Source organism: Eimeria necatrix, genomic scaffold, assembly GCF_000499385.1.
Source record: "Eimeria necatrix Houghton genomic scaffold, Enh_scaff162, whole genome shotgun sequence".
NCBI lineage: Eukaryota > Apicomplexa > Conoidasida > Eucoccidiorida > Eimeriidae > Eimeria > Eimeria necatrix.
Genome location: NW_013655003.1, coordinates 1 through 20,883, shown reverse-complemented (window position 1 = coordinate 20,883; position 20,883 = coordinate 1). Strand labels below are relative to the sequence as shown.

The 20,883-nt window shown below is 50.2% G+C and overlaps 7 protein-coding genes across 7 annotated transcripts; all 7 read left to right on the top strand.

The window, feature by feature from the left end:
• Positions 1 to 1,568: 1,568 nt before the first annotated feature.
• On the top strand, positions 1,569 to 2,723 carry ENH_00018860 (SAG family member; the record flags this gene model as incomplete). Its single annotated transcript, XM_013584481.1, has 4 exons — positions 1,569 to 1,683; positions 1,867 to 2,027; positions 2,116 to 2,513; positions 2,615 to 2,723. The coding sequence occupies 4 exons, from the start codon at positions 1,569 to 1,571 to the stop codon at positions 2,721 to 2,723; spliced, it is 783 nt and encodes a 260-aa protein (XP_013439935.1).
• Positions 2,724 to 3,999: 1,276 nt separating this feature from the next.
• Positions 4,000 to 5,162, top strand: ENH_00018850 (SAG family member; the record flags this gene model as incomplete). Its single annotated transcript, XM_013584480.1, has 4 exons — positions 4,000 to 4,114; positions 4,314 to 4,468; positions 4,548 to 4,948; positions 5,054 to 5,162. The coding sequence occupies 4 exons, from the start codon at positions 4,000 to 4,002 to the stop codon at positions 5,160 to 5,162; spliced, it is 780 nt and encodes a 259-aa protein (XP_013439934.1).
• Positions 5,163 to 7,874: 2,712 nt separating this feature from the next.
• Positions 7,875 to 9,037, top strand: ENH_00018840 (SAG family member; the record flags this gene model as incomplete). Its single annotated transcript, XM_013584479.1, has 4 exons — positions 7,875 to 7,989; positions 8,183 to 8,343; positions 8,433 to 8,824; positions 8,929 to 9,037. The coding sequence occupies 4 exons, from the start codon at positions 7,875 to 7,877 to the stop codon at positions 9,035 to 9,037; spliced, it is 777 nt and encodes a 258-aa protein (XP_013439933.1).
• A 1,403-nt stretch (positions 9,038 to 10,440) lies between these two features.
• On the top strand, positions 10,441 to 11,569 carry ENH_00018830 (SAG family member; the record flags this gene model as incomplete). Its single annotated transcript, XM_013584478.1, has 4 exons — positions 10,441 to 10,555; positions 10,714 to 10,874; positions 10,964 to 11,358; positions 11,461 to 11,569. 4 exons carry the CDS (start codon positions 10,441 to 10,443, stop codon positions 11,567 to 11,569), a joined length of 780 nt encoding a protein of 259 aa, XP_013439932.1.
• Positions 11,570 to 12,675: 1,106 nt separating this feature from the next.
• On the top strand, positions 12,676 to 13,206 carry ENH_00018820 (hypothetical protein; the record flags this gene model as incomplete). The annotated part of the gene is given in 2 exon segments (XM_013584477.1): positions 12,676 to 12,708; positions 12,712 to 13,206. Coding segments are annotated over 2 exon segments (528 nt in total).
• Positions 13,207 to 15,072: 1,866 nt separating this feature from the next.
• Positions 15,073 to 16,243, top strand: ENH_00018810 (SAG family member; the record flags this gene model as incomplete). The annotated part of the gene is made up of 4 exons (XM_013584476.1): positions 15,073 to 15,187; positions 15,388 to 15,548; positions 15,638 to 16,032; positions 16,135 to 16,243. 4 exons carry the CDS (start codon positions 15,073 to 15,075, stop codon positions 16,241 to 16,243), a joined length of 780 nt encoding a protein of 259 aa, XP_013439930.1.
• Positions 16,244 to 18,108: 1,865 nt separating this feature from the next.
• Positions 18,109 to 20,744, top strand: ENH_00018800 (Reverse transcriptase, related; the record flags this gene model as incomplete). Its single annotated transcript, XM_013584475.1, has 2 exons — positions 18,109 to 18,996; positions 19,113 to 20,744. The coding sequence occupies 2 exons, from the start codon at positions 18,109 to 18,111 to the stop codon at positions 20,742 to 20,744; spliced, it is 2,520 nt and encodes an 839-aa protein (XP_013439929.1).
• Positions 20,745 to 20,883: the final 139 nt, after the last annotated feature.

The window sequence follows — 20,883 nt, the reverse complement described above, 5'->3', positions numbered from 1 at the left end:
AGCAAAAAGAATAAATCTCCAACATGGAAGTTCTGTCGCGCAGGTTGGGCGGACGCCTGGTTGTGCAAAAGCCGTTTGCAATGCATGTAATTCCCCAAATGTGAGAATCTGCGATTATCGCCTTGCAGCGACGCTCAAACTAAAGGTCCCAAGTGCCTAAGCGATCTTTCAACATTGGTTCAACACTGCAGCACCAGGCTCCATGAGGGCAGTGCCGAGCTTCTCGAAACTATGCAGCGGACTCTTTCAGCGCTTTCAACCAGCTATGATGCACGTTCCATCACGTGGGTACCATGCCGGCAGTGCTTTTTATATGGCCTCTGAAGGCGCTGTCCTGAAACCAACTGCACGTGCGCCAGAGTTGCTGGTGCCTTCCGTTGTCCACACACCTGTCGTGCACACAAAAGACTTCCTGGCAAAGCAAAAGCCTCTGTATTGAACAGATTCAGGAAGTCGAATGATCGAGTTGATCCGTGTTTGTTCCAATATAAGACTACAGATAAAAGAGCTGGCGTATCTTTTCTGATCGAGATGCCCAGATACCCGCTTCGCATACTATCGCTATGACGCATCAATCAGTTAGGGGAAACGCTGCTCATAGCATGGTGGTTTCCGACTCATATTTAGGTGGACGTATCGCATATATTTCCGTGTCAGCGACACCTTCTCTGCCTTGGTTTTGGAAATATGTTTCCACAGTGCGAACGCCCAAGCAGCACGTTGAACTGCGCAGCCAAGCGCAAATTTTCGACTCCTACTCCTTTGCAAAATAAACACAAATGTCTTTTTTTGCTTTTGAAAAAAAAAACAATAATGGTTGAATTCCACGTGAAGTTGGCCAGTATATCTTGAGGAGGTTGGCAAGAGTCTGAAGGAGACAGCATATCGCATTTTGTGGCCCTAATGACTACTGTTCTACTCAGCAATCAAGCACTCCACTGCAAGATAAGATTCACATAGGCCTCTTCTTTATCCGTAGTGTCATCTTTTTTTGCCCCTGCTTGTTGGCTAACTTGCACAGTAGACCCTCGTATCGAACAAATGTTCGCGGCAGATGATTTTCCTTGCGACGGTGCCTCAAGCTGTGAAAAACCCAAAAGGAGTGTAAAACCCTACCTAAAATTATGTATAACTTGAAAATTTGTGTAAAGAATCGATTTCACTGGAGGTGAGCACGGAATTGTAACACTGAGTTGATGTCGCCGGTTGTGCTGAAGGAGATGGGGCGAGAGGATTGCTCATGTGATGGAGTAGTACTGACGACGTCGGTGGCATGGGTTCCGTCACCTACCCAGCATCTCCAAAATCGTTATACATGGACGATGAAATTTTTTGGAGTTTGAAACGGTGATTGTTTCTGAGCGGCAACCTGTTCGACAGCCCAGATCCAGTTCAAGCGCCTCAAGTGAGAATGCCGAGCGAGTTCCAGTTAACCGATCCAAGGCGACAACGCCCTTGGGAAGCGAGAAGAAAGCGATATCTCTATAACTTTTCCCTTCAGTTTGATTTTTTCTCTGTTCAGGTAAGCTTGTGTTTTAAGCATTCGCCCTGTGGTTTGCCTTGCAGAGATGTGGCTGGCCAGTCAGCTCGCCGGTCTAACGACCTCGCTACTCTTGTTCTCCCTTAGCTGTGGAAGCGACGGGACGCCTGAAGCGACCACCGTAGAGTATAAAGCAGCTCTTGGTGAGCGGAGTAAATATAGTGTTCTGGACAAAAAAATTTGGTGTGCAAATTTTGCCGCAGTGTCATGGATGGGTGGATATCGATTCCGGCGCACAAAGCTGGTGATTATGATACGGGCGCCAAGCGTTCGCAAAATTTCATTAGAAATAGCTGTGCTGGTGCATTCTAGATTTTTCCGTGCAGGCACTAGTCCTCAGTGCCTTGAAGAAGTCAATGATGCTCGGGAGGCAGCCGGATTGGCGAAGTTCACTGCTGCAGAAAGCGCAGAGCAAAAGCTACCTGATCCTGGAGAAGAAGCGCTTCCAGACGGCGAGTGGAAAAACCTTTGTACATATTTGATACCAGTAAGTTGCTGAGTGTACTTTGGACTTGCTGCCATTAGCCTCGTCGCGCGCCCTAAAACTGCTCCGTTGGCTCTCCTTCTCTTCTCAGACGCAGGTTGAAACACTTGCTGATCAATCGCCCACAAATCCCTTTAATGGAGGCACATATGCTTTCAAGAAGTTGACTGATGAGCAACACAGCTGCAAGGAAACAGTTGATTACTGGAAGGCAGCATTTAAAAACTTCACAGGACTTCCTCCATCAAAAAAAGACGCTGGAGATCTGTACAACAGTCAAGACAACGTTTCGTTCATCGCCCTGTACAACCCTTCAGCAAGTGCCACTGCAGATTGCCGGGTCGTCACTTGCAGCCAAACGACGGGTGTTGCCTCACTATCAGCAAGCGAGTCACCTGATGCGGGAAGTGCAACTGCAAAAAGCAGCTCCGCGTTGCTTTGCAAAACGGTGCCCACAGCTTTTGCAAATGAAACCACCGCTCCATTCACGTGAGTAGCGCTTTGGTCCCTGCAGCTTAGTGCTAACCTTACCGCCTCAATTGCTGTTAGTTTGACGGGATAATATGCGTGCGGTTGAATGCGTTCCGCAGACAGGAGCAGTGGGACAAAATCGCATCATCGCTCACAGGCTCGACTTCCATAGCATCTCCAAGCTTGGTTATCTTTGGCATTGTGGCATTTGGCATTACGGCGCTATGATGCTCCGCGCTATTGGCTGTAAAGCATCACTTCCATCGTTTCGTGCTCAGATTTTGATGCTGTTGTGAGACATAATGCACCTGTCGGCCAATAAAACTTTCCGCATTTTTTGAAACCATCCCTTAACAAACTTTTAATTCTGCCATACAATTGAAGCACTGTCCTGCGTGAGCCAAGCCGTAGGTGGCTATTAAGTTTTTCGAAACCTCCAAAAAGTAGATCTTCAGCCTCAGCTCCTTTTGCCGATAATTTATGACTGCTACAGTAGCATCTGTCGATTATCTACTGAACCTCACGCATATATAGAGAAAGTAGATGGTACGGAGTTATCAGTTGGGACGATTGTACGGGTCCTTCGATAAGTCGTGCATTCATCAAATTTGAAAAAACGTCTCAACATCGTTTCTTTCTCTAGAGGCACCGTAACTGGCTTGGACGCACTATGGAGTGCCTGTGCCAGCTGCGGCACTCGCCTGCTGCACGCACATTGTCGAGGGAAACCTGGAGCAGCCACTTGATTACCAGGCATATGTGGTAGCTCATATGCTGCTTTTTGCTGTTAGATGAAGTTACTGTATGCAGCTGCAACGACCCACCTTTCCCTGCCGCTGGTAGGGGGCAAAACAAAGTGGCATGGAGCGAGAGACGGTATCTTGTTCCATCCAGTACTTCAGAACGTCTTTGGATTTAAAATTTCGTTTGGAGAGACACGATGTGCCGGGCATATATGCAGTGAGCTTTTCCTGTCCGCTTAGCTGCGGCGAAGACACGAATGGCGAACAACCTCCCGTCAACTGGCGCCTTTAAGCCAACCACTCGATGAACGTTTGCCACTCAGAACAATACCGTACATTACAGGAATTTAATGAAAAAAGTAGGCTCCGCCTGCAGAATAACGCATTTAAATAGGTGCACACTTTACGCGTTACTCTGGATCTAGTGTTCAGCTGGTGACGAATTTTTGTTTGGAAGGGGCCTGCGTCTTGGTGCTCCCATTTACACCCAATCTGCGTGACACTTCGGATATCTTATATTTTCAAATTTATATTCTGACTGAATTTCAAGTGTTGCAGGCGTGCAAGCAGGAAGTTACAGCTCAGTCCCTAGCGGCTACTGCTCACTGTACGATTCACTGACGCCATTGAGTACAGTAAGAGCCACAACCTTGGCTTCCAGTACAACTTCCTTCTGTGCGGCCTTTACTGACTGTCTTTTTTTCTATGGTTGTTTTTTAACTTTTTCGCAGCCGTGATTTTTCAAGGTCATGTGGTCAAGGATGCTGCGACGCAGCTTACCAACAATTCTGAGCACCTCGCTCTTGATGCTGAGCGCCGCAACTCTGGGCAGCTCACAAAATGGCCAAGCGACAATCCAGTACACTGCATCTCTCAGTGAGCGAAAGACCTTCACTGCGGGGCTCACTTCGCGTTTGAAGGTCAAGCTGACATGCGTTTGATAGCACACAGCACACGGCCCTAGTCAACTCCTGCTAGTAAGATGTAGGAAGTGATTCCGTGGCCATTCTTCTTGCCAAGAAGCACCAGCTAGAACTTCGCAAAAATCAAGAGTATCTTAATGCAAATGCTGCAGGTAAAAATGCCGAGTGCCTCAGTGAGGTCAATGAGGCTCGTGAGGCAGCTGGGTTACCCAAATTCAAAGATGCTGCAGGAAGCAATGCATTAATTGCTCCAACTGGAGCTTTAGAAGAAGGCCCCTGGAAAGACCTTTGTGTATATTTGATCCCAGTAAGCTGTTCACAGGACCTCCAGAGTGGGGGCCATTAAAAAGAGGCCCTGCATTATAACATTATTTTTCTTTTTTCAGACCACACAAACACAGAATCTGGCGGCAAGAGCTACGCAAGATACGTTCGAGCAGGGAACGTACGCTTTTAGGCCCTTGACCACTGCGGACCCCAAATGCACTGAAAGTGTCGAATACTGGGAATCAGCGTTCAAAAACTTCGCTGGACTTCCGCCGTCGAAGAGTCAAGGCGGGACGTTGTACAGCGTTCGAGAAAACGTTTCTTTTCTAACCCTGTACAACGCTCAAACTGACGCCACTGTGGACTGCCGAGTCGTCACGTGCACTCAAACCACTCAAACCACTGCTTCTGGGGATTCAGCGGAGCACAGTGACCCACCTGCGGAAGAAAAGCATGGCTACGCACTGCTTTGCAAGACGATACCTGCTGCTCTTCCAGACGACGACTCTGCTCCACTCACGTAGGCTCCATTCAGGCCCTTTGGTTCCAGCACCGAAAGATTCGCGGCCCGTGTCATTGTGTGAACTGCACTGTGGGTATGCAATCATTGTTGAATGCTGTGCAGGCAGGATCAGTGGGACAGGATCATATCTTCGCTCACGGGGTCATCTTCAATCGCAAACCCAGGTTTTGGTTTGCTTTTTATCTTAGCTTTTAGCATGCTGGTCCTGTGACCCTTGAAGCTGCGTGGTGTGCACTGGTATCTATGCCGTTTTTTTGCATCTAACTAAATACACGAAGCAGCGTTTCATGTTCAGGCCGGTTCGGCCAAAAATTTTCACGATCGCTAAGTAATTGGTATTTGTTGCTGATCCAAGACTGGCTCCAAGCCGTCATCTTCGCAGCCGGCGCGCACTAAAAGCTTATCGTGCTCGACACAGGCATCAACAGGCAGTTTTGAGCTACTGCTTTTCCTGAACTGTAGGTATACTCCGCTAGGTGTAGCAGTCATCTTTGAGCTATCACTAAGCGCTGGGTAGAACTGTTTGACTCGTGGCAACAGGGGGTAACGCATATGAGGCGCCCTGCTGTATGCAGAGAAAACAAGTTTGCATCCAAAGCCCTTGGGTTGCATTTCAAAGAAACCCAGGCGAAAGCGGTTTTTTCAGTCTGTGTCAAGATGTGCTAGGTGTTGCATCCGTACGCCGTACACCACCTATGATTTGGCTTTTCCGCGCTAGTCTCTAAACAGGCATGCACCCGCCTGAGTAACGATCTCGGCGAGCGACCTCAAGATGGCGTAGGCGAACGTAAAAGCCAACATTGCAGTTAATCTGCAACTAATCAATATTTGCATGGGCTTTTCACGCGTTCAGAATACTAGATCTCATTCGTGGATAGAAATGCATACGCCCAGCGCACAGCTGCGGATCTTCTTAATGGGCATCTTCCCCAGTTTTGGTGGCCCACTAGTGTCGCGTTTATCACAGTTCGTACTGAAGCAATTCATGATCCACACCAGCGCAGCGAGTTCATCAGCCATTAGTACCATCTTACTGATGACTACAAAGCGTAAATGACGCTTCTGCACCGGAGCGTTGTGTCCTCTCGCAGAGCTTCTCTAAGCTGCTGCTTTTTCTTATTGAGCCTTTTTAATTCATTATTCCTGGGTACTTCAGGGACAGAGCGTTCAAGATGTCGCTGTGGAATCTCTGTTTTATCCTTCAGTGGGAAATGTCAAGGCCGCGCCCACAGATTAAATAGCAGCTGTAGTCCCATAATTTGTCGTTAGTGCTTTGTAAGACGATACTGTGAAGCGTCAAAATACTGGCTGCACTGCAGGGAGTTCATCAGTATTTGTTCCTATCTACGTGCATGCTCATGCTGTCGTTTTCCATACAGGCCCGCGATATTCCAAAGTGTTCTTCCATCTCTTCCAGAAGCGTCAACCAGTGGACGCCTTTTGTCAGACCCACGTTTGTAACTAACTCTTCACTTCGACCAACTGCGATTTCTACAAGCTTGCAAAGCTCACGAGCGACGCAAAAACGAGGGTGAAGCTGTTGAATTTCGTCCACTACGGATAATGTCCCCTTGTCCAACAACTGCTTGTCTCTTCTCAAAGAAAACAAAATGAGAAGCCTTAACACGCCACTGAGAACTGCCACCATGCAGGTCTCGCATTGCTTTGCTGGAAGTACGCCCTAAATGTCGGGAAATCGTCTCAGATATTTGCTGCGTAACTCATAAAAACAATGCGTGATGGTTCGGGCTGCGTGTCGCAGCGCAACACTACAGGTGACGTTGGGGATTGCATACAGCGGCAGAAATACCCGGCTAATTAGTAGGCAGTGCCATTGTGGGGCATTTTGCAAAAAGGCGCATGGGAAGCCAACTCTTTTGGCTTCAACAGACTTTAGGGTGCGTACAATACACGCAGCCTCGTTCTGGAGTGTCTTCTTGCGTTCGTTCTGGAGGGTTGGCTTGCTGCCCAGTTGATTGCCGTGTCACTTGACGGGCCATCCGCTAAAATGCAGGTTGCTTACGCCCTTAAGAGGCTGCCGCTCTAGCTTTTTTGTCGTTCTGAATTTAGGAGACACTCGACGCTGTCGTGAGGCAGCAGATGGTCTGAGGAACCGGAGTACTCATGGGGTTGCCGATCTAGTTTTTTGTTCCCTTCATAATATATGAGACACTCTTCGCAGTCTTGAGGAGGTGAGCCGCAGATGCTATGGGGGACTGCTGCTGTGTCGAGGTTGCAAGACCAAAATTATCAGACAGCTTGAAAGCTGGATTAAAAGCTTGCCTAGCTTCGATTTTTGTTGTAACTTGTCTAGCCCTGTATCAGATTTATATAAGCATGATATTTCAGCTTCATTTCACCTGAAATCGTGCCGCGCTTTCAAGCCGTTCCTCCGCCACTTCGCCGCACACCACGATTGCACAGCGATCAAGAATGCAGCGCGCGCTCTGATAAGCTGCACATGACTGTAGTTCTGATTTCGCATAGCTTGTATAAAGGATGCCGACTCATAGGAATTGTGGGTTTCAGTAGTGCAGGTAAGGAGGCGTGGAGGACCATGGAGCGGCCGTTGATAGTGAACCTGGCGCAAAACCCAATTGCAAAGTTTCGTGAATGAGCAACATTTCTTTCAACCGTTTTTTCTCTCTCATGCTTTTATTAATTTTCCGTGTGTTGTGTTCGTCTCAAGGCGCTTGGTGGGCACGTCTGAAACAGCAGGGGTCTGCCGTTTCGCTTCAGATCTGGCACGACCATCCGTCTGTGACTGCTTTCCTGATCATCTCACACCAGTACTTCACACAGGCAGAAATTATTCTATGGCGCTCGAACAAGTCTTTAGTGCATTCTATGTGCAACCAGGTTGCTTTCTTTATTTCCTTCCTACTTGTTCCTAGTTGACGCTTTCCAAGGGCATTCATCCGAGATGCTCCCAAGGATCACTGCTCTTGTCAGCACTTCGCTGCTGGTGCTTAGCGCCTCAACACCAGGAGGGTCGCAACAGTCTGGCGGGACTACTGTGAATTACACTGCAAGCCTTGGTAGGAAAAAGTTCCAATTTTCCCCTAAATTCCTACTGAGACCTGATTTTGGATTTGAATTGCATGGGCCATTTTCAATCGGCGTGCACAACAAAACTTGTACGCACAGTCCCCCTTGTGTTTCTCACTGGAGATCAAAAGATTTAAGTTGCGCACTGAAACTCTGAATGTTTCGTGGATATATGCGCTGCAGGCAACAGTACCCAGTGCCTCAACGAGATCAATGCTGCCCGAGAGGCAGCAGGGTTGTCCGATTTTGCAGAGGCTATAAACACAAACAAATTGCCTTCCCCCGGAAGCGATCCGCTAACAGAAGATAGCGAATGGCTGAAATTGTGTAAACACCTGGTACCAGTAAGTCGCGAGGCAGCTTTCAAGTCCCACAGGAATCATCTTGATTATCCATGGCAGCGCAATTTCTCCCCTTTGCTTCCCTCTCTCAGACAAAGGAAGCAAGTGATCAAGTTGAATCACACGCAGATAGTCCGTTCAAGGATGGGACTTACGCTTTCAAATCCCTAACATCCGAGCAACCGGACTGCAAGAGTATAGTCGACTCCTGGAAAGCAGCATTCAAAAACTTCACGGGGCTCCCACCCTCACAGAATCAAGCTGCAGGCCTGTACGACAATCAAGACAACGTTTCCTTCGTAGCCCTCTATAACCCTCAATCCACTGCCACAGCAGACTGTCAAGTCGCCACTTGCACGAAGACGACAAGCGCTGCTCCATCAACTCTCAGCGACAGTTCAGTACCGACTCCAGAGAAGGGTTATGCGCTACTTTGCAAGACAATGCCAACTGCTTTTCAAAATGCAGAGACTGCACCATTTACGTAAGCAAATATTCAATCCCTTAATTAGAATGTTGTTCTCCCCAGACCCATGATGATTGTTGATTGCACCGGACACTGTGGATCTACTGTTGGATCTTGCGCAGGCAGGATCAGTGGAATATGATTACCTCCTCTCTCACGGGTTCAACAACAACCGCAGGCCCACAGCTCATTATTTTCGTTACTGTAGCACTTGGCATGATGACCCTGTAACCTTTCAAACTATTGGCCGCACGGCAGGGCCTGCACCAAGTTCTGTTTGCATCGAGATGTATGACTGGACTTCCGTTTTATATACAAGCCTACCTGCAAAACTCTCGCGCTTTTTTCGAAGGATGAGCCAGGTGACTCCATCCGCGACGCTCTTTTATAGCGTTTTGCCTCAGCAAACTGCGGTATCCACTGGCTTGCAGCGTCCTCTAGCAACTCAGAAGAGGGTGTACAGCTGAAGAATGAGTCCAATACACGTAGTGTCTTCAACTCTGACAACCTCATAGCAAGTGACCCCATTCGAAAGGCGAGCAAAGTCAGGAAAAGTCGCTTGATTGTCTAGCTATTTGCTAAAGGCACCTATGCAAGGGCAACTTTAGTTTATTTTGGTTTCGGAATGCCTACGACGTGTGCATGCTGAAGAGTTTATCTCGTTGCCCAGCTGTGTGCTGCATCCCCCTTCAAGCCAACTCCGTCGGTGCACACCGCCTGTGTACTTTCCAGCATGCACCGTGTGTTCCATGTTTCCTGCTCGGATATGCTGAGGACATGGTTTGTACAACTGCAGGGCTCACGGATGTGTGCTATTGGAACATAGAAGTGTCGGCAGCGAGCCTGAAGGCGCAGCTAGCAGTGATATGTCCTACGTTTTGCCAAATCATGCACCAATCCTACATGGTTCTGCTTTTTGATGGAATTCTGCTGGGGATTTTATATTTTAGGGTCCTTGTGGGTCGATCCCTTATCCTACTAGCCGAGCTGTAGATTTGACTACGAGGGACACTCCGCGATCGAGAAGGCACCGTGAGCCGTGCCAAACCACACATGACATTAGTTTTGATTTTACATAACTTGTCTAAGGGAAGCCGACTCATAGAAATCATTGATTTCAGTAGTGGAAGGAAGGAGGCGTGGTGAACCATTGCGGATTGTTCGCAGTGGTGTGCGGCAAGACCACAATGGTTCCTCAGCGATTGGGCATTCATGTCATTGTTTACCTTATTCATACTTTTACTTGACTTTGTAAGTTCATGTTTTTCTCACGACTCTTGGCGAGCAAGTGCGCAGATCTAGAGCTCAGCTAGCACGCTGTGGAATTGGCCCACAAGTTGTCTTGAATTAAAGCTAGAGTCGTGTGCGGTTTTTCACGGCCCATTGTGCATTCATCATCACCGATGAATAGCCGTGCGCAAATGTAGAACTCAGCTGGCACAGATCTGCCGCTTTAGATTTTCCAAGACATCGTCGCTCACCTGTCCGCTTCACACCAACATTTCAGACGAGAAATCACACTGCCAAGTGCTGGCAGCATTTGCCAGTGCATTTTCTTTGCAGCCAAAGTTCTCCTCTTCATTTTCTTTTCAGGTTGCTCCTAGCTGAAACTCTTCAAGATCTTCACGGTCAAGATGCTCCCAAGGATCAATGCACTCGTCAGCGCTTCACTGCTTGTGCTTAGCAACTCAATATCGGGCAGCTTTCAACAGGGTGGAACTGTCACTGTCAAATATACCGCAAGTCTTGGTAAGAGACTGGCCATCAATTTCCTGTTTAATTACTTTGGCACGAATCCAGCCACTGTGCAGATCTAAGGTCCCACTTATGGTCTCGCGTCTGTTTCTTCCTGATGATTGGGATGACATGCTAAGACCCTAGGAACTGTGTTGCTGTGCTTATTGCAGGTGACAGCGTCCAATGCCTTGACCAGATCAACACTGCCCGAGGGGCGGCCGGGTTGCCCAACTTCACAGAGGCCACAGACACGAATACACTGCCTTCGCCGGGTGCACAAGAGCTCCAACAAGGAAGCGAATGGCGAAAACTTTGTGAACACTTAATACCCGTAAGTTGCATACCAAGTATTGAGAGCTCCACGCACGAATATGGCTATCTGTGGCATGAGAATTCCTTTCACTTGCTTCTCTCTTTCAGACACAAGAAGCGAACTACCAAGCGGCCACCAAAGCGGATAATCCGTTCAAGGATGGAACATATGCATTCAAATCTCTCACTGGTGCGCAGTTCAGCTGCAACGACACAGTTGACTACTGGAAGGCATCATTCAAAAACTTCACTGGACTTCCGCCGTCAAAAAGTCAAGCCAACGGCCTGTACGACAAACAAGACAACGCTTCATTCGTGGCCTTGTACAATCCCTCATCCAATGCCACCGCAGACTGCAAGTTTGTGGTGTGCACTAAAACAACAACAGACGCTGGAGATGACGCTGAAGACACTCGAGTTGTACAAAGCTCACAAAGTGGCTATGCGTTGATTTGCAAGACGATGCCAGCGGCGTTTGCAGATGAAAATACCGCCCCTTTCACGTAGGAGAGAACTATTTCCCTCATTTCAGATCTGCTTGTGTCGCTTTCGTTGCTGTGCATTTAACTGAATGCTATGATGTCGTCATCCCTTGTTGCACTCAGGCAACAACAATGGGACGCGATCGTCTCCTCCCTCACAGGTTCTGCAACGTTCCCAGTCCCAAGCCTTGTTGGTGTTGCCCTCATCGCGGTTGGCGTCACAGTTGTGTGACAAGTTGGTATTGCAGTTGAACCCTTGATCATAATCCAATGGTTCCTGTGTCTAATTGAGTCGTACGAATGACAACGAATCTTAGTGCCAATCACGGCATCGCCTTCTCCGGTTTTCTTTTGAAATTCTATTCTTTTGTCCATTTTTTGAAGGGTCCGATAGATCCAACTCTATGTTCAATGTCAGCCACCACATACTGCTTCTTTACTTTTAGAGGCAGCGAAATTAAAAAGATGCAAGGCAATTAGTACGTGCACCTATAGTGTTGGCGTCTCCTTCAGAGCCAACAAAAGTTGAGGAGACGTAGTGCAATGAGAAGGTACAGATGTGGAACTTGACCAACGATAAATAATTCCGTATGGAAATAGTCGATATCTCCGAGTCAGCAATGCCGTCAGACCCATGATGTTCTTTGTCTGCATTAGATTCCCTTAGTCTACTGGCGAATGCCGCGCATCCAGGGTCGGTGGAACATGCCACCGCCTCCTCGCGCGCTCATCAAGAGTTGCAGCCTCGAAGTCCGTGCGTCACGAGACTATGACGAGTGGCATGATGGTGCTTTGGTGTTTCCTCCCGTAGACTGTCCAGCGGGGTGCAACCGTGTCTTTGAGTGCATATAAGTGCAAGCGTGAGCCGCATTCTCAAGTACAAGCCTGGGAGAGGGCAAACTGAATTCTCTTTAGTAATGCCATTTACTGGGCGCCCTTTGCTGTCTCCGCCCTGATCCACTGCCAAAGATTTCCCGACGCGCTTACTCAAGACCGTGAACCTCGTTTTCAGTCGGACCTTTGGCTCCAACTATGCAACCGTTTCGGCATCAAGAGGGAGATGACATCTTACGAACCGCAGACAGATGGCCAGAGAGGGTGAGTCAACCGCAGCCTGGGGCAGGTGCTGCGGACATACATTCAGTCCGAAGAAATTGACTGGGAGCGGCTCAACCCGGCCCCCGAACTTGCCTATAATACTAGAAGTCATTCATCCACGAAGCTCTCACCCTTCGAGATCATGATTAAGGAAAAACCCTCCACCGCGGCGGACCTGAACACTGGTGACGCTTTCTCCCCAACTCTCACACCCCCAATAACAAAGCTTTTCCACCAGTTATGCGACAGAGCCCAGGGCCACATCGTGCGTGCTAAGTGGCAGCAGAAGTCCTGCGCGGATTCCAAACGGCGTGCAGTGGAATACGCTCTGGGAGACCTCGCTACCAGAGCCCCTTTGATATAACGGGACGCATAGGAGCCGTCGCCTACCGCCTTGCCTTACCGCCTACCTATGAGTGTCACAACGTCTTCCATGTGCCACAACACGTTCGTCACCGTCCCCACGACCCTGATCTGGTTCCCCAGGAAGCGACCGTGGGGTGGCCCCGTACGCGTAACGTTGCTGGCAACCTGACCGACCAGTACCTTGTAAACTATATCCTTGATCAGAGAGGCTCTGGCGATGACACCTACTACCTCTTCAAGTGGAGTGGTGCCCCCGAAGACTGCGCTGCATGGGAATCAGCCCAGTTCCTTGTCAGATGCCCCGCCTTGGTACGCGCCTGGCGACGCCGCCAGCATCGCAAAGCACGTGCTCAGCCGTGTCCTCTACCGCCCACCACCCCCATCTCCCTTAACACTCTTCCGTAGCGCACAAAGGGGAACGCGGCAGTGCCAATGTGGCGGCATGTGCACCTCTGCGTCCACTGCATGTCCACTACATTGTCGATAGCACCGCTCTTAGCTATGCACGTTAGGTAATAATAGGCATTAGAGAGTAAGAGTGCTAATAACGCCAATGAAGTAACACTAATACTAGGGAACACTGACTCAGACCAGGCTCCACCTGTGCGTAAGTGGAGATAGCGTATACAGCTCAGTCGAACGTCCATTGCATGCAGCAGTGGGATGTGCAGGAGGGATTAAGCTGGCGAGGGCAACCTCAAGCCGGGCAGCTGGGCGGTCGTAGTAACGCCCACTACAATGGATTCCCGTGGGCCTCTGAAGGCTAGCAATATGGGACTGGGCACTTCGTCCTGGCTGAAGCGTACCCCCGGCACTCCGCAGCGGGCCGATTCTCTAGACCGATCGAGGCGCCATCCGGAGTGCGGACGCACCTCCCCGACCCACAGAGAAACTAGTCTCGGGACCTCGAAGTGCAAGCGTGTGAGGCTGGAGGGCAGATCTACTTTGGTAACGGATGACTCGAATTGTCCTCAATGAAAATTCCTAGGTAGGACGGTTTCCGCAAAGGTAGTAGATCTACTCTGTGGAGTCAAGACAGAGATAGTAGGCGCAGTACCACCCCGCGCACTACCACAAGACAGGTTTGTTGGTAGCTACGTTCACAGAGAGCGAGCGCTACAAGCTTCCAACATCCACCAAAAACGCGGAGAACAGTATGCAGATGCAAGGCCTTATCCACCACAGGTGATACCTGGCAGTGTCGCAGCTACTGGCGTATTGCTGAAATGCGAGCAAGTGCGAGGGGTGCAGGACAGTCAGACGACAGAGGGCGCCTTTGTGAGATTTCCGGATTAATACATCTGTGAAGCGGATCCATTTGGCTTTTAAAAGGCTTTGAAGTGCATACGACGCGCAAAGGTGCACTCTGAAGGGCCTGCATTATGTAGATTGGCCAAGTTAGCTGTTGCACTTCTCTGCCAGTCACCTTCTGACAGCTACATTGCTTGCATCATTTTCAAAATGAAGCAGGAGCTGGATGGGTTCCTCGCAAATCGTGTGCGTTTTTGTTGGTCGTGAAGACTTCAGCAGGTGATGGATTTTAGGAATGCAGCGCTCACATCCTTGTGACATCAGAATCGAGAGATAGCATGAAACCGGGAGAAAAGAGGAGCGTAAGCGAGACTCGTCCTACTCATCATGTAAACACTCAGACACTGTTGGGCTGCTAAAATATTTTTGCTCTATTTTTTCCAGCACTACTCACTTCAAGCTCTTCTCTGACCAATGTCTTGGTGTGCCCACTCGATCGGCGTTCGACTAAGGATGTTTTCCAAATATAAATGCAACACCCGCCGACAAAATCTGCGACTAATCTTACTTTAGATATCATAAGCAGTGCGTTAGTGTGTCTTATTGGTAGGAATCACATAATTCGGTAGTGGAAGGAGAGCAGCGCGGAGGAAGCGACTATTGGATCTATTGCACACAGCACTTGCAAATCTTCATTGACAACCAGCATCGACTTATACCTTTTATTTTACTTACTTCCTTCACTAATAGTATTTCTGGTATTCTAGGTTGCATGTTCCTTTTAAGGCAGTTCATGAGCATGCATCACTTAGTCGAGATCTGCTGCCTCGGATGTCGCCCGTGACCGTGAGTCTGCGTGCTCACTTCCATCGTTTCACACTTTCACTCCAGCCTTTCACGCAACTAAAAGTCGTACTACCCTCTGCTCCAAAGAACCTCCCTGCATTCTGCTTACAGATAAATGCCCGACTCTTCCATTTTTTGTTTCGAGCTAAAATTCTTTAAAACTCGCTCTCCGAGATGCTCTTCAGGATCACTGCTCTCCTCAACACACTGCTACTAATAGTGTGTGCAGCAGCACTGCGCGAACGGGAGCAGCCCTCACAAACAACTGTCAAATATACCGCAAAGCTTGGTAAGTGAGAGGATTTTCATTTTTCTACCCTAATTTCACGCAAACCCCAGTTCGTGAGTATTCATTTGCATGCACACAACCCCAGCGACCATGCAGAACTGAGCGTGGAGACGTTGTCCCACATCAGTTCCTTCCTCATAATCAATACATTTGAACTACGTAGTAATCCAATGAAATCTGTGTTGGTTTAATCATTGCAGCTGCCAGCGTACAGTGTCTTAACGAGATCAACACAGTCCGAGAGGCAGCCAGGTTGTCCCACTTCACACAGGCTACCGAAGAAACTCAATTGACTGCCCCAGATAGCAATGAATTAGCGGAAAACAGCAAATGGAGGAAAGTCTGTGAACATTTGACAGCCGTAAGTCCTATACCAGATATTGAGAGTGCCACGCACGAATGTGGTTATCCACGCCGGGAGAATTCCTCTCGCCTGCGTCTCTCTTTCAGACGGAAGAAGCAAACTACCAAGTGGTCGCTGAAGCGGAAAATCCGTTCAAGGATGGAACGTATGCATTCAAATCTCTCACTGGTGCGCAGCCCAGCTGCAACGAAACTGTCGACTACTGGAAGGCAGCATTCAAAAGCTTCACTGGACTTCCACCGTCAAAAAGCGAAGCAAACGGCCTGTACGACAAACAAGACAACGTTTCCTTTGTGGCTCTCTACAACCCCTCATCCAGTGCCACTGCAGATTGCCGGGTTGTGACGTGCACTAAAACAACAAGCTCTACCGCAAATCAGCTTATAGAATCCGACGCGGAGGAGACCCAGGAATATGGCTATGCATTGATTTGCAAGACAATGCCTGCTGCTTTTGCAGATGAAAATTCAGCTCCATTCACGTAAGAGGAAGCAGTTGCCTTCACCTCAGAACGGCGCACAACGCTGTTGTTTTCGTGGAGTTAACTGAACTCTGTGAATCTGTCGTCATTTGCTGCACTCAGGCAACAGCAGTGGGACGGGATTGTCTCCTCCCTCACAGGTTCTGCATCTGTCGCAGTCCCAAAACTTGTGGGCGTTTTCATCCTCGCGCTTGGCATGGTGGCACTGTGACGCGTCCAAATGCCAATTGGACAGATAGGTGGTCTGGAAAAGTCTGCATCTAGTTGAGTTAGACGCCAATAATGGCACCAAACCTTCTTCTATTTGCTACTGAAATTCTATTCCGTGATGGCTGCTTGGTAGAGCACTCCCGTAAATCTAAAGCTTTGCTTAAGCTTGACAGCCACACGTTTTGCTGTAATTTCAAAAGATATTGGAAATTTACGACGTAAAAGTTGTAGAGGTCAGCGAGCTTAAGAGGCTATATGGCAATCAGGAACCACCCTTGCAGCGTTGTCGCCGCGTTGAGACCGAACTCCAATGAGAAAGCAAGAGAGCAGAGTTCCAGATTGTGGAGCTCCATCAGCGGTGATTATGTTTATATTTGAACGTGGATATGAGGGAATAACTGCCAGGACGCGCTTCAATGCTGTTCAAAGTGTCTTGGACTCGTCCCAGTTGCGCTGTATGCTTTCACCGAGTTGGCTGGGGATTTCCGAATCGGGACACTATTTTCCAAAGAAAGCGTTATCTGCTATGTCTCCGCGGAGAAGACTCTACTATTCCGCTTCCGCATGCCACTGGGAAGTCCATCTGTGGAGGTAGGCGAATATCGGAAAACCAAGGGAATTCCGGCGTCTCCTTTCCAGCAGGATGCCTTCGCCTTCATCTCAGCAGTTCAGAATTCAAATTCTATATAGCCGATATTGATCCCCCTTCCCTGTCCCGCTTCTCGCATCCAGGCGGCAATCTCTGCGTCGCAATTGTTGGCTGCCCCGCGAACAATTTGCGGAGAGATGCGGCGTACGCCAAATATGTTGAAACGCGTCGTAAAGGCCAGCAACAGGGCGGAAAAAGCATACTTTGTCGGAAGTAGGACAGATAGGGAGCGCAGATGCGACACCATGAGACACATAACTGGAGGGGAAGATCTAGTCTCCGTCAGGGCTCAATGCTCTAATGAGGTTCCTGCCCTCAATTTAATCAGCTCTCAGGTATGCCATCTTTGACGTCCTTTTTCAAATGTATTGCGAAGATGAAGCTTTGTATTCCTATCGGATAACGCCCCACACGACAGCCAAGCTCTTGTTGACAGCCTTGGAGCAGGTCACTGGGCGCGCACTCACAGCAGGTCACATTAGCGAACTGGCAGCGGCAAACGCTGCACCGTCTCGCCTCTCGCTGATTGATGAAATTTTCCCCGAACTTTATTGCTTCACCAGTTTAATGTCACCCATTTCACTAACACACTCCAAGATCTTGCATAAATGACGGTACCACCTGTAGTGCCTGGCACTACAATTGACCTTCGTCGCCACCCCTCGAGGCTTACTAACGCGAAAAGCATGAATAATATTGAATATATTAAGGCATATGGCACCGTTGGTTAGTGGAAAATCATAAAAGGGAACAATGTGCTCGCTAGCCAGCACCGGGTATGGGGCTGGACGCGAGGTTGGTGCCGCGACTCAGGCACTGACCCTCAGCGAGCGTCGATACTCAGTTCTATTATTCCGGGTTTTCGTACCTTATAATAATATGAACTCAATTGTACGTGGTTAATCAGGGTATTTAGTAGTTGTTGGCGAGAATCATGTACCTTTGACAGTCAGTGCAGAGCGGGCACCCTAGTCGGACTTGCCCAGGGACATACGTAGTAACAGTGTAGACACCTGTTCTCTACACCTGTTCACTACATTTGGGGGCTGTTCCGGGAAATTTTTCAAACAATCTGGGCAGAATTTCGAGCTAGCTCAAGTGGGAAGACCTTCTCCCGTAAAGCCCGAAGGGATCCCCTCACCTAAGTGGGAACGGGGAGGGACATGGTCCTACGCAACGGAAAAGTGGTACGGCCTCCACCTGAACCGAACGCAGGAATGCCGAATATAGTCGTGTCAAGCGAAGAACCCGCGGGGCACCCCACTGAATCGCTGCGAACAGAACCCGGTCGCTGCATCGACCAGTCCACCGCAGGGGTGGCACGACCGGCACCGAGAGTCTGGGACCGCGACGTTGGAGGGCGCAAGGTACCCGAAATGAATCCAGCTTGGGCGGATCCGAGTCTGACCGAGTTCTTGCGGGAACTTGCCTTTCAGATGGCGCGGGGAATAGTGCAAGCGTCCCAGAGGTTTATCGGATACGAGGACGGCAAGAACATGAGGAATTTCCTCGACCTTGCAGAGTTAGATTTCATCGAACGAGGGCTGGAAGAACGGCAGTGGGGAGAAGAACTCAAAAGATATCTGAAGGGAGACGCCTTGGGTTACTGGTTGTATCTGCGTCGCACTGGAGAACCCCTGACTGATTGGGAGCAACTGAGACAGCGATTCTGCGCGCGCTTCTGTGGTATAACTAAGGAATGGATGAAAGTCATGATAGCGGAGAATGTATGGAGGGGCGACCACCACGCATACTCTGCGCGCTTCGAGGCCATCGTGGCCGAAGGGGTGTCGGTGGCTCCAGACCTGTTGGTGGGTTACTACTTGGCCAACCTGCCGGAGGAAATATTCCGAGAGATAACTCAAGGGGGAACAAGGAAATTCGCAGACTGGCAGGAAGCCGCCGCAGCACTGGCTACCACGGTGGCCCCGTGGAAGGATTTGTGCGAAGACCGCCTCCGATTCCAGCGAGACTTAGAGGATGCCAAGCGCAGATGGGCTAAAGGCGGGCGAGAGCCGGGCCTACTACGCGAACGAGAGAACAGGGACAACAGACGGAATGATACTACGGACTCACGCTGTTACGCGTGCAGCGGAAGGGGACATGTGAGCAGGGACTGTCCGCTCCGCAACGGAGCGACGCGACGGATCGGGGAAACGTGCTCCAGGTGTGGGGGCCGGGATCACTACGCTAGAGACTGTCCTACGTCGGCTTGACCCAGAGCAGAGCCCGTCCGGCCGCCCAGACAGCAGCCGAAGCGGCCCAACGTCGACCAATCGGGGCATTTAAACGGACGAGCCTAGCCGTTAAGGGAGACGAGCGGGCTAGGCGGACTCGGAGTGGTAAAGGTGCGATGTGCGCGGTAGCGACAGGGCCTAACTCCATTCCAGTCTCCCCAGATTGGGGGAAGAGGTTGCGTATTGGGGAAAAGCGGGAACGCGCCGAGGGTCCGGACGTGGGGGAGACTCAGCAACCCCCGGCAGACCAGTCCCACGCCGAGACTACGTTGCAAATCAAGGAAGGGTCTAGGCGTAGACTGGACCACAGCGGCGAGCTGAACGACGCCACAACTGAAGGGGACCGTCCGCAGGACACGAGCACTAAAGAACTACAATGGTGGCGCGAGCAGAGGGTGCAGGAAGACGCCACGCCCAAGGGGACTCTGTGTAGTGTGGGTATGAGCGCCGTACTAAGAGTCGAAGTGGCTGGCAACCAGTGCGAAGCTCTTCTAGATACCGGCGCCTCAAGGAGCTTCATTAGCCCAGGGGCGGTAGAACGCCTACAGCTGAGAGGACGGAAGCTGCCTGAGGAACACGTGTTCACCGTAGCTAACGGTGCGCAGTTGAGGATAGATCGCGTGGTGAAGGGACTCACTATGTGGTGTGGGGCGACCCGTTTAGCTGGCGACTTCTTAGTCGGGCCGGTGCCATATGACCTAGTGGTGGGGCTTGATTGGCTGACTGAGCATAGGGTAGCGTGGTATTTCCAGTCTGATAAGCTACGTACGTATGTGAATGGCCAGTGGTGCGATCTACCGGTTGTTCGTGCCACCGATGCCACACAACGGAACGGCAGTACTCTAGGGACGCGTCAGCGGACCCCCGCGGAGCAGGCGTACGACATACTGGCTAAGCAGGTGGCAGACATGACTAGGGAGGAAGCTACGGCACTTCTACGCCCACCCTCTAAGAGGTTCAAGCCACCCTCAAGGGGCAAACGGAAAGCAGTGGTCGCTGCTCTGCTACAGCAGGCTTCGGAGAGCGCAGCCTGCATACGCCAGCCACTTCAAGGGCTCTACGTTATACTAGCGCTCCCCGCGATGGAGTCGGACGTGGCTCTGCGTCTAGTGGAGGAGTGGCAAGGGGCTTTATGTTGTGCCTTGGTCGAAACCTCCCCTTCCAACCCCCACCGGCAGTGTCTTAAGGCTCTACCCGCTTCCGCGTTTCCCGACGAAGAGGAAACATCCCCTTGGCCAACGGCCAAACTCGAGTACTCGCAATTCCATACGTGGCTAACCTCCGTGGAGGCGCAGGCAACTCCCCGTGTGATACTGGATGTGTTGTGTGCTCACCGTGCGGTCTTTCCGGATAAACTTCCTTCAGGGCTGCCACCGAAGCGCCCCCACGATCACCGTATCCTTCTCGTGCCAGGGAAGCTCCCTACGAAATCGTCGATCTACCGCATGACCCCCGAACAACTTCTATTTCACAAGCAGGAGATAGCTAAGCTGTCTGCTAATGGGTGGATTGGCCCCACTTACTCTCCGATCTGCGCACCTACGATTATGGTGGATAAGCGTAGCGATGGGACGGGCGAGCGTAAGATGCGCATGGTTGTCAATTACTGGAGCTGAACGCCCTTACGATTGCGCCTGACTTTCCCCTACCACCTATTCAAACGATTCTTGAGATGCTGGGGGGTGCCCGATACTTTTCTACCCTCGACCTCGAGTCAGGATTTCACCAGATAAGGATGGCCAAGGAGGACACCAC